The sequence below is a fragment of the Elephas maximus genome, chromosome 4, assembly GCF_024166365.1.
Source record: "Elephas maximus indicus isolate mEleMax1 chromosome 4, mEleMax1 primary haplotype, whole genome shotgun sequence".
NCBI classification, from domain to species: Eukaryota; Metazoa; Chordata; class Mammalia; order Proboscidea; family Elephantidae; genus Elephas; species Elephas maximus.
The window spans coordinates 97,111,704-97,124,196 of NC_064822.1; the positions used below are offsets into that span (position 1 = coordinate 97,111,704).

Sequence of the window (12,493 nt, forward strand, 5' to 3'; positions counted from 1 at the left end):
TTCTAAATGGCTGCCTACTATTTGCAGCATAGGTTCTGAAAGGGTCTTCAAAAGCAAGAAGTTTGCTAACACATTATGTGGAGTTGTGATGGTGCCAACACTCATACATCGTTAGTGTAAGTGTAAAGCAGCAGAATTTCTTTTGGAGGAAAACTGGCAACATCCATCACAGTTTAAATGCATAACCTTTGTCCTTGCAATTCTGCTGCTAAAAATTTAGGTGCATATGCGCCAGCGTAGGGTAAGGATAAGGGGATTCAAGTCACACTAGGGGACTGGTTAAATAAATGATGATATATCCAAATAGTGGGGTATTATGCAGTCAATGAAAGAATGAGGTAGACCGATAGGTAATCACGTGGTGTATCTATATATAAAGTCAAAACAAGTCACAGTGCATACAGTTTGCTAACCACTTCTAAGAGAGACATTTATATAAATATACTTTCAACATCTCATGCGATGATACACTAAAAAATGGATAACTGTAGGTCTGAGGAAGGGAACTGGAGGATTGGGAATTAAAGAGTGGAAAGGAGACGCTTCACCGCTTACCTTTTGTCTTGTTTGAACTTTTTACCATGTGCTTCATTACCAATGTTTTTTAAATGCACCAGACCAGAACACGATGATGTAATTATTGAGTACAGAGCTTTTCCACTATTGGTGCATTTTAGACAGGGTCTGTCTAGCCCAGATACAAAGCCTTACTCTTACCTGGTGCTGGGGAGGGGAGGGGTGCTGAACTACTGGTTTCCCTATTGAATTGATGGAATTGATGTCCTTCCACCTCAAGGCCTAGCAGGTTTTCCCTGACTCCAGTAAGTAAGAACAAATTTGCTCAGTTGCAAGTCCTATAGGAAACTGTGGGTGATACAATCGGTTGACATGCTCGGCTGCTAACCAAAAGTTTGACAGTCAAGTCTACCCAGAGGAACCTCCAAAGGAAGGCCTGGTGGACTGCTCCTGAAAACTCAGCCACTGAAAACCCTATGGAGCACAGTTCTACTGTGACACACACTGGGGTTGCCATGAGTTGGAACTGACTCGATAGCAACTGGTTTGGTTATTTTTGGTTTTCAAGTTTTCGGTTTTTGTTTTTCAAGTTCTACTTAAGGAGCCCTGGTGGCGCAGTGGTTAAGCGCTTGCCTGCTATCTAAAAGGTTGGCAGTTCGAGCCCACCAGCTCCTCCACGGGTGAAAGATGTGGCAGTCTGCTTCCATAAAGATTACAGCCTTGGAAACCCCAGGGGGCAGTTCCACTCTGCCTTATAAGATCACTATGAGTCAGAACTGACGCCAGAGCAGTGGGTTCAGTTTTTGGGCTTTATGTCCTACCTAGTAGTTGGGATGACTGGACACACAGGAGTCAAATGGTGTTTGGTTAATGACAGAAAGACTGCAAAATAAATCATGCATGAACAGATGAGCAAAATGGAAGTTATCTGGACACATTTGCAAAGATTTGTATTCAGAAATGTAGTTTGTTATTTATTAAGCATTTATTAAATACCTCCCTAAAGGTCCTGAGATGCCGCTAGGACCTTTAGTTAGAACTGAAACATATGTGCAAGAATGGCACATATCAAAATATAAACTCATTAGTTCAAATCCAACATAATTTTCCCTTGAACTAGAACCTCATACTTAACTTGAATAGCAGTGGCACACCATCCTCTAATTTAAAGATTTTAAAAGAAAAACATAACCAGAAGAGTCAGTTTTCAGAATTGCTGTTAAAGGCCAACAAATTAGCTAGAAGGGAGGGATAAAAAAGAATAACCTCTCCTCACATAATACATCTACAAAGTCATCTGCTACAAATAGCAGGTCCTTGTAGTTTTGGTCTCTTCCCTCACCCCAGGAGATAATCACCACCTTGCGGAAAGTGAAAGGCACCCCTCACTCCCAAAGGGGAGGGGGAGCTACTCTCCCAAACAGCTTCTACTTGTTTTACCATATATTCCAGGGGTATGTGTGGGTTTTTTTGTTTTTACATTTATACAGTTTACATTGCTTGACCCATAAATAACACTCGTAAGATTAATAGGGCCATAGGTTTTAAAGAGTATTTACATAGCCCCACCATGCATACAGAGCCTTTTTAATATTGGGGAAAAAAAAAAAACCAAACAAACCTGAACTTTCCATCACTAGGCAATATAAATTTGACCGTCTAAGCTTATAACTCCTGACTAAAATACAAGCCATCATTTCATCCATAAATGCTGTTTCTGGGTCCCTAACAAATCTAGTACTGCAGTGTAACAAACATCTTGCAATTCAGGGATATAAAAATATCAGCTTTAAAATCTGGACTGTACAATATGTACACTACTATTTGCACCGTTAAATTAGGAATACACTTAAGTCTATGAAATACTACATTATAAATAGCAATGATTTTTTTTTTTTTTAATCTGTAGCTGGAGCTAATACTTCTTAGGGGAGTGTTCCTTAGCTGGCTAATGAGGGCTGAAAGGGGACAAGTTGGCCTCGCACAATACGGCGCACAGTGTTAGCTAGGTCAGTGTAACTATGTGCATGCCTCACAACAAGACAAACTGATCAGGACCCAAGCCAACAGGGCTAACAGGAATGACAAACACTATTGCTTTACAAAGGTGGCCGAAGTTCTCCATCTTCTAAAATCAACATCTCCATCTGTTCACCTTGAGACAGTTTCTTGAATATTCTCTCAGGGATCAGAGACCAAAGCAGCTCTATAAAACTGTAATGTACCCGAGAGGCACAAGATGTCACGTAAACCTGGCAACATCCGAGGAGGATAAGCTGGAGAAATTTCATCTTCCAAATGTTAATCTGACAGTGTAAACAGCAGCTGGGTTCTCATTTACATGGGCAAAGCACTTTCAACTATTTTAGCAACTTTCCTATGGAAGAGAAAAAAGGTACGATGTTCAGATGGTTAATGGCTAAATTTAAACAAATCATCTCCACAGCTACTAGGTTACGAAATAATACAGTTTTTGCCCTTGTGTCCCTTTTTCTTCTTGGATTTAGTTGTCCTCTGACCAAACTGAGGGGTGGGGAGTGCAGAAGTTGGACTAGAAAGGTCATCTGTATAGTAGGCGTATCTCTGTGGCCGTGGCTGAGGGATTGGTTGTCCAAGAAAATAACCTTCTTCTTCTGAGTCGGAAGAGGAGGAGGAAGAACACCAGGAATCATCATCCTCACCATAGAGTCCCAGGAACCGGTTCATTCCCGGGGTCTGTAGTGCGTAGTCGGAAGTGGCATGGGCATACTGCCCATAGAGATCAGCATTCTGTATGTACGCTTGGATCTCCCGGGCACTTTTATTCTGTATGAATTTCTCATAGTTATCTGGGGTGTAAAGCCGCAGCCTGTCCTTAGGGGAGTATTTTCTCTCTGTAACAAGATTCAGAGCGTTGTCAGAGCGAGACTTCCTACTTCTTCTGCGGCGATGATGATGATGAGACCTGGATCCCCTCTCTTCGAAGTGGTAGACCCGTCTCCGAGTCCTTTCACTCATTGGAGGCTGCCGAATTTCAATGTTGTCATAATTTCCATTGTCAATGACGTCATCCGAAAACTTGACCTGCTGTGGTCTGGACTGGGACTTGGATCTTCTGAGCACTGGCAGATGCACTGGTTTCTCTTCAGGCATGATTTTTTCTGGACACAGCTCTGAACTTAGACTCTTCAAGGACTCTGCACTCCTGTGAAGCATGGAGGAGTTCAGAGTTCCCATATTGCTCATTTTTTCACAATCCTCTGCCTCCATTTCCTCAAAGTTTTGCAGAGAATATAATGATGGCCTTGGCTTACTTTCCCCGTCCACTGAAGCCCCTAGAAGAGAAGACGTGGCAAGATGTGAGTCCCAATAATCTTAATAGTCTAACAATTATCATAAACAAGCTACTGAAATCAAATTTTTAATATCTGATTAACACCCTCTGGGGAAACCAACTTGCACATATACTAACTGAGAAGAGTTAAGAATTTTATTATCAATACAAGGGGCACGGTCTCTTGTATAAGCTCAGCTGTTTTGGAGCCAAAGACTAGTTACAGCACATGGCAAGAGCAGCAAAAATTTAAAGCTCTTCATAGAAGCCAATTCATTAGTTTCTTAACCTAAGGTGTAGAAGCTTTGCCCCTCAATCCATTAAAGCCAGATTGCTTCATCTGGGAATCTCTCAAATCCACCCCTTCTTTTGTATCCACATGAATACCATTTATAACGAGGTGTAAGACGGGGAGGACTTGGCCAAATCCAGGGCCAAATCTAGCCTGTAGTCAGTTTTGTAAAAATATTATTGGAACACAGCCATACCCATTTGTTTATGTATTGTGTATTTTTGCCTGCTACAATGGTAGAGTTGAGTAATTGCAACAGAGATTGTATGGCCCACATAGTACTATGTGACCCTTTAAGAGAAGAAGTTTGCCAACCCTTGATCTTCATCCAGTCTTCTCCCCCTTCAATCCATAAAATAATATACCACTACCAGATTAGCCTTATTCTAAATTTTTTTCTCAAAGCTGATATTGCTCTCCTTTGCTTATACCAGGGCCCAGGTAAGGTAAGATATCCCAACAGACTGTAAGACACAATAGGGAGGGCTGTGAAGTACTGTCAGTATTTTCTAAAGGGAGCCTGTTTTTCAGCCTAATATTGTTAAAGAATATCAACCCTAACACTTAAACTTCTACCTAATGATGTCTATTTTTGATATCAGTTGTTAAGACACCTAGCATAGTGTCTGGCACAAAGGAGGTGGTCAGTAACTTAGTTTCACCCACCATTCCTCCTCAAGTTCCCTCTGTTATCTTTGACAAGTCTGTAGAAGCCGGGAGGGTAGCATTATCTTATCCCTCCTTGTAGCTGCAGCACCTGGCACAGGGTCACTTTTGGTAGTGGGCAGCCACTAAGGCCCTTCCTGTCTGTTGTAGTTAACAAAACCTTTATGAAAGGACTGGACGCTGTAAGTTTAACTACAAGACCAGCCAGGTAACAGCAACATTTCTGTACCCAAAGGCTTACTGCAAATATGAGATTTAGGAAAGCTGGGTTCTAGGCCCAATCTTGCCTTTAAAACCTATGTAATGTTGGGCATATTTGACCTCCTGGTAATTCAAGTTTCTTCATCTATGAGATGCAATATATCATTTACTCTATACAGCTGAGGGTTGTTTTAAGGACAAAACGTGGATTTGTCCTTTTGTTTTAAGGACAAAATGTGGATCTGGATGTGTTTTGAAAACATTAGAGTGAAATTATTTTATACTTCAAGTAAAATCTGTGTAGCTATTTTTTAAGCTATCCATGGCCACAGGGCAATTCAGGAAAATGTAAAAATGTTAGGAGCATATAAAGTGTGCAGGCCAATTTCAGTATCTTCAAATTCATATAGCGAAATCCAAAGAGTACAGCATCTGTCAACACAATCCAGCTGCATACTCTATTATTCAAAAACATTAATTAGGGTGTACACATTACCTTCTTGCCCAAGAGACCACTGCACAGGTTAACTTGGTAGTGGTCACAGACTTATGTAAGTTTACTTTATAACCATAAAAATACCGACGCTAGTTAAACATAGCTAAAATGTCTTATTTCTATAATCTGTAGGAGAAAATCTTGGGAATCAGAGAGGCCTGGGTTCAAATCCCTGCTCCACCATTTATTAACTCTGATTTCAATCAAGTTTTTAATCTAATTCTTCCTCTTTAAAACATGGGTAATACCTATCCCAGAGGGTTGTGCTGAAAATGTAGCTTACACATGCCACACACGTATGCACGCATGCATATGTACATATGGGACTGCTGTAGTGTCTGACATTTAACTGCAACTCCTTCCTTCCCTTGGTTTATGGTTTTAAGTAACATTCCCACTGGTGCTGAACTGTAACTTTTTAAGTACACTTTTTAGTGCCTACTCCTTCAAATACCCCCTAGTCCCTAGATTACATACCCGTGATATTAGACAAAGCCAAGGAATCCATAGAATCCCGAACACTTTGTTCTGGTTTCAAGTCTGACAGACACTCCAGGGAATCTTCATACCACTGTGTTTGATCATGATTATATCCCGAAGCCCCATGGTCCAGATCCAGTTCCTGGAGCCTTCTACTGCTTGCAGGGCCTGGGTGGCTGCCATAAGCAGAATCACCCAGTCCATCCTGTGACTGTGCCCAATACATGTCAGACTGGTATTTTTTACTTGCAAGGCTCTGGTTATTTTGCTTTAACTCGGTCTTATTTTTAACCATGTTATCAGATATCCAATGCTCACTGGCTCGAATATCCATCTCATTGGGCTGTTGCTGAAAGAGGCTTTTATCACCAAACTTGAGGAGGAGCTGGGTCATATAATCTTCATGCTCAGCCCATTCTTCAGGGTCTTCTGGGGCTTCATGCTCTACTCTGCCTTTCCAAAATTCTTCATTGACAAAACTTGCTCCTTGCCTGGTAAGACTCAAATCATCCAATTTCCGAGAAAGAGTATCATCTGCATTGCCTGAAAGTCCAGGAAACTTGTAGTTCAGAGCAGGGGACAAGAGCAGAGACTGTCTGCACTGATCTGCTGAGCGACTGCTCTTCCCCATTCGGACACTTCTTCTGGAGTCTCTGGAGCGAGCTGACTGGAATGCAGAGTCGGAGGAATCAGAGGCGTGGACGTCCTCACCAAGGCTGCACGTTTTTGAGCAGTAAATCTGACCTTGTTTCGGAAGGAAGGGACATCCCAACAAAGAGGCTTTACACTGGGCACAAGAAAAGCAGGCTTCTGTCGCGTGCCAGTGCTGCCCATCATAGGTCATCTGGGCGTGATCGACACCTGTTTTGACAAAGGATAGGACAGGTTATATATAGTTCAGCTTGACACGAAGAAGAGAGACACAGACAGGAAATAAGGACTGTGGACATGCAGGAACTCTCTGGGGTGATGAAAATGACTGAATGTTGATGGGGTGTGGGTTATACAGGTACAGTCGACCCTCGTTATTCGCAGGATTCTGTATTTACAAATTTGCCTACTCACTAAAATTTATCTGTGACTCCAAAGTCAACACTCATGGTGCTTTCGCAGTCATTCACAGACATGTGCAGCGCTGTGTGTGTGTTCCCAGCTGAGGTCAAACAAGGCTGGCTCCGTACTCCCTCCTAGGACATGCTGCTGTTAAGTTGGTCCCCAACTCATGGCGACCCCGTGCACAATGGGATTAGACCATGACGATACAGATGGTTTTCACTGGCTGATTTTCAGACGTAGATTGCCAGGCCTTTCTGACTAGCCTGTCTCAGTCTGGACACTCTGCTGAAGCCTGCTCAGCATCAGAGCAATATGAAAGGCTCCACTGACAGACAGGTAGTGGCTATGCTTGAGGTGCACTGGCTAGGAATCAAACCTGGGCCTCCTGCCTGGAAGGTGAGAATTTTAACCATTGTGCCTCCACTGCCCCAGTAGAACAAAACTGCCGCAAATAATGAGAATCGACTATATATCCATTTGTCAAAAACTCACCAAACATTTCAGAAACGTACACCTCAACACTGTACGTAAATTATGCCTCAATAGAAGAATTCAAGAAAAAAAGAGGACGGTGGATGATCAGAGACAGACTAATGGATATGTGACGAGATGGAAAGGCTGCACTCACCAATGTGCTCCCCGCAGGTTTCACAGTATTCTGCATAGAGAGACTCAAAACAGCCACAGCAGAAAGGGCGGCCATCCTTCATGATGTATCTCTGGCCTCCTAGGACCGTTTCACACTCAAGGCAGCAAAAGTGTTTCATGTGCCAGTGGCGGCCCTCAGCTTCTGTGCACTCATCAGCAAAGATGATCTTTAAAAACATGAAAGAAAATCATTTGTGAGCTATTGTTGAAGGCCTGGTAACTGCATGTTTTCTGGGCAACGAACAGACACACTGGATCTTAAAAGAATCACGTCTACAGCTAACTTGGTTTCTTATACAGCCACAAGCTGAAATCTAATTTCATTTTGTTAAAAAACAAGAGCAGAAATTGATAATGTTAAAAAAAAAGAATCTAACTGCCCACTTAAACTTTAAAAAATAAAACATATTTCTACATTGGAGCTAATTCATTTGGTCATATTTTTGACCCCCCAATAGCACTCTGTTGGTACAGTCTGACAAAGAACACTCTGATATGATCTGTGTGTGTTGTAATAGAAAAAAAATGTATAAAAATTGTCTGTGGAGGCAACACAATCACAGCCATATGGATGCCATGTTATGTGACCAGCATTTGTGTGCTTTGTTTGACCTAGTGGCCATCTCTAGTTCAAAGACTTCAAGTTTTTTATATTTTTGGTTTCGAAAAAATTTTGAAACAGCACCTTGTTGAAAAAATATTTAAAAATCAAGAAATCTATTAGTAGAAACTGAAAGTTCACTGCTGCAGATTGAAGACGACTAAGGAGATAAGGGAGAGGGGAGGGGGGAGGGGGAGGGACAGACAGAGACGGGGAGAAGGGGGAGAGGCGGAGAGAGGGGGAGAGAGGAGAGAGAGAGGAGAGAGAGAGGAGAGAGAGAGGGAGACGGGGGGGGGGGGGGGGGGAGAAAGGGAGAGAGAGGGAGGGCCTGGTCGACCTGGAGTCCGCGGAGAGGAGGGAGGATGACGGGGCCGCGGTGGCCGAGGAGGTGGGGGGAAGCAAGAAAAAAAAAAGAGAGAAAAAGGAGCTATGGGGGGAGAACAAACAAACAAAAATCCAACGCCGCCCCGTCGCCGCCGCGCCCGCTCGTCCCCGGTTCCGCGGCCGTGGGGCCCGAGGGTCCGAGACCGGCGGGAGGCGTGGGCCCGAGATAGGACGAATAAATTCAAGGAGGTAGCCTGGACTGGATCTTGGAATAGAGAGAGGTCACTAGTGGAAAATCTAAATAAGTTTATAGTTTAGTTAATGGCATTCTACCAATATTAATGTCTTGGTTTTGATAAATGTACCATCGTTATGTAAGATGTTGACATTAGGGGAAGCTGGGAGAAGAATATACAGGAAATCTCTGTAATCTCTTTGCAACTCTTCTGTAAATCTAAAATTATTTTAAAATAAAAAGCTTAAAGAAAAAAAAAAGTTTCCTTTCACACCACCATCCTGTTCCACAGGCCCTGCGGGTTAACAACTGTTAGCCTAGCATGTGTCTTTCCATCTTTCTTCTGCACTTATATAAATATGGGTACTATGTTGTTTTTCTTTATTTAATAAAAATAAGATCATCTGCTACATATTCTTCTGTAACGTATTTTTCCTTGCAATACATCAAGGATATCAAACTTATCAATGCACAAAGACACTTGCCTTTTATTAGCTAAATATTATTCCATTATATGAATGTACAAGGATTATCTTTAAAATCTACACATAGAGCAAAAACCAGGAGATGTTTATATTTTGCTTAGATATGACCAGTGGAATACTGGCTTGCTGGAAGCTCATTTTTTCCAGTGTTAAGGGATGAACTCTTTTACCTCGTCACATGCTGAGCACCGTGGTTTGAGCAGTTCAGCATGGTGCCTGCCACAGTGAATTTTTCCATCCTGATAAAAATAGATGAGGTCGACCAGCAGCTCATTACACGTGAAGCAGACAAAACAGGATGGGTGCCAGCATACTCCAGGGCCCGCGCGAGAGGCAAACACGGCAATTTCACCTCCATTTATCTTCAACCCACACTAAAAACAAAAGAATTCAAATTGAAAATGATCCTTTTTAAACGTTGGGGTGCTCAGCCTTTCCCACGTTACACAAAACGCCACACTGGACATGAAAGCTTTTGTTTTGTCCCCCTCCTGTTGGTGATTAAATGGCTCTTTAATGCTGCCTTACTGTGGCTCTCAGCTGCAGTGAACATGCTCAGGTATACTATGAGGCTCCACTGTCTCTAAGCGCCATTTAATGGGATTCACATTAACAGTGGTTTTCCGGAGCCGGCCTCCTGTTGGATACATTTCCTACTCAGAGCTGCCAGGAAGGGTCTGAATGTCTTCATTATGTCTCTGCATTTTTTAAAAATCAGGTGTGCCCTAGCACCCCCCTCCCTGCCAGGATCCCACAAAAGGCAGGCCTTTATCCTGTGTTTACCTTATATAAGGCGGAGTGGCTCCCACTGCCATACACTGAGGTGGAGTCAGTTGTTAAGATTAATCCATATGTAATAAACAATAGGCTGTCATTCTTTCTCTCACTTTTTGGAGACTCTTGAGGCCCGTGTCTGTGCCAGCCCTGCCACCTACACTCCCAACTTATTCCATCCAGGCCACTGCCACGGGCTACCGATCCTACAAAGGGTTACCTGCTCACAGACGGCGTGCATAACTGCTCTGGACAAAAGTTTGATCGTTCCTCTTCCGAGGGCTTCTTTCTTCCGCTGTGCGCTGAACACCTGCAGCTCCTTCTTCTCTTCTTCACTCAAAGACTGGCAATACCGCACCTGCACCGAGAGGAAAGCAGAAACACCACACTGGAGTGGCCTTCCTCACCAATTCTTCATTTCCAGAGTTAGATTTCCATGCCATAAAACAGCAAGTTTAGCTGGCCTGCCTCATGAATCCCCAGTTTCAATGTGACACCATGCCTACATCGCTCAGCCTCTCTAGCAAAAGGGAAGTGCAATTGGAAGGAACAATTTTTTTTAATAAATATTTAAACCCATATCGGCAGAGACATTAAAAACCATGTAAAACATTAACCTGTCTACAAAAGGGTTAAACTTGGTAACTGCCACTTGCACTTGAAATTCTACAGGCAGTCACTTCATCCTCAGGCCTCAACTACCATAAAGCATTCACCCTGTGGCAGGGGCAGTGAAATCTCAGGAATTTGTTGGCTCCTGATAATTGGTGGGTGGCTGCAAACACTATAAAAACCGACTTGTGTTAAGTTTATTGCACTAACACCCTCTTCTCTGAAAGAATGGAAAGCTGTATACTCTAGCCAAATTTTAACTGAAGAAAGGCGAGGAGAGCCCTAACCAATGTGGTTAACGAATGGCATCTCAACGCTTATCGTGTATTTTCTCTTTTTTCTAATTTCGCCTCCGTCTTGTTATTTTACCTCATTATCATGCGGTGGCAACTGGTACAAAAGCTGTTTAATCCGATGTTTCTCTCCAGGACTGTTAACATAAGGAACCTTTTCCTCTGGTAAGCAAGCAAAATAAAGCTGGATCTGGGTAAGAGATGTAGAGAGTGACATCAGTGTATGGAAACGGAACACCTTGGCTTATTCAGGCTTTTAAAAAGTGACTTTTCCCTTTAGGTCCAAGGATTTGGCCTCTGACACGATTTGGCCTCTTGTAGCTAATGAGAAGACCAGCTGAGCTAACTCAGCAGAACTGCGAACCTTCAGATAACTAGCACCCAGCTGCTAAATTGCTCTTCAGGAATGTAATTTGTAGTGACAATTAGGGACATCATAAATTATGCACCATAAAATATGCACATTTAATGCTATTACTCCTCAGCCAATCTTCCAAGGGTCAGCCAACAGATCAGCTGAATGTCCTGGGTGAATTCTGCAAATGACCACACAGGCTGGGTCACACCGTCCAAAATCAGCCACTACATAAACACCTTCAATTTGCTCTCTGAATCTTACACGTTACGAAGACAAAAGCTGTTTTGTTAAACTCTGTAAACTCTCCCTTATCAGGTTCTCTCAAGCATCACCTTTCCTTGCTTCTGTTTTCTAAATACCTGGAGTCCGTTCCCAAAGGACACTAGAAAGGAGCCATATGGAGCTGTACTTAGTTCAGCTTGAAAGGAGAACTCAAAAAAATTTTTTTCTTTTCTGTTGTATTTAAAGGAACATCCCTCAATGAGCACTGCAAAGAATATTGCAAGGCTGAGAAAGAAAGAGTGAAAGTGATTCAAGGAAAACTGATAAGAGATTAGGGAATGTGGGGCCTGTCTGCTTCAAGATCTTAGTATCACACAAAACCTACCCACTCTAGAGCTTCAAGAAAAACTTCTCTCTTAGTAAATAGTTTGCCAAAATATTGCTTTTCCAACTGCTGCACCAGGACTCTCTGCCCCCCATTCTGTCAGCTATAGAAACTTTTTGCAGTTATGAACACTTCCTGAATACTGGTTTTTCGTGCACCAGGTACTGTGCTAGGCCCTGGGTGGGTAAGGACACCCTATGCTCAAAGGAGCCTGGGGGGCAATGGCAGTTCAGTAGTAGAATTCACCTTCCACACAGGAGACTCGAGTTTAATTCTTGGCCAAAGCACCTTGAACACAGCCACCACCTGTCTGTCAGTAAAAAAAAAAAAAATTGGAAGCCTGCATATTGCTATGTTGACCAGATTTCAGCAGTGCTTCTAGACTGAGACAGACTAGGAAGAAAGGCCTGGTGATCTACTTCCAAACATCAGCCAGTGAAAACCCTACAGATCACAATGGTCCATTTTACTACCAAGCATGGGAATGGCACCGCACTACACAGCATTTTGTTCTGTTGTGCATGGGTCACCGTGAG

General features: G+C 42.8%; 1 protein-coding gene across 8 annotated transcripts in view; it reads right to left on the reverse strand.

Annotated features, from left to right (window-relative positions):
- Positions 1 to 446: 446 nt before the first annotated feature.
- The window catches only part of PRICKLE1 (prickle planar cell polarity protein 1), a 117,472-nt gene continuing 105,425 nt past the window's right edge, over positions 447 to 12,493 (reverse strand). For all 8 annotated transcript variants that reach the window (XM_049882861.1, XM_049882865.1, XM_049882866.1 and 5 more), the window contains exons 3-8: positions 11,069 to 11,182; positions 10,308 to 10,445; positions 9,484 to 9,687; positions 7,649 to 7,835; positions 5,962 to 6,825; positions 447 to 3,830 (exon numbers count right to left, since the gene is read on the reverse strand). In XM_049882861.1, the coding sequence (XP_049738818.1) occupies positions 2,971 to 3,830; positions 5,962 to 6,825; positions 7,649 to 7,835; positions 9,484 to 9,687; positions 10,308 to 10,445; positions 11,069 to 11,182 (2,367 nt within the window). In that variant the 3' untranslated portion in view covers positions 447 to 2,970. The remainder of the gene's footprint in view (positions 3,831 to 5,961; positions 6,826 to 7,648; positions 7,836 to 9,483; positions 9,688 to 10,307; positions 10,446 to 11,068; positions 11,183 to 12,493) is intronic.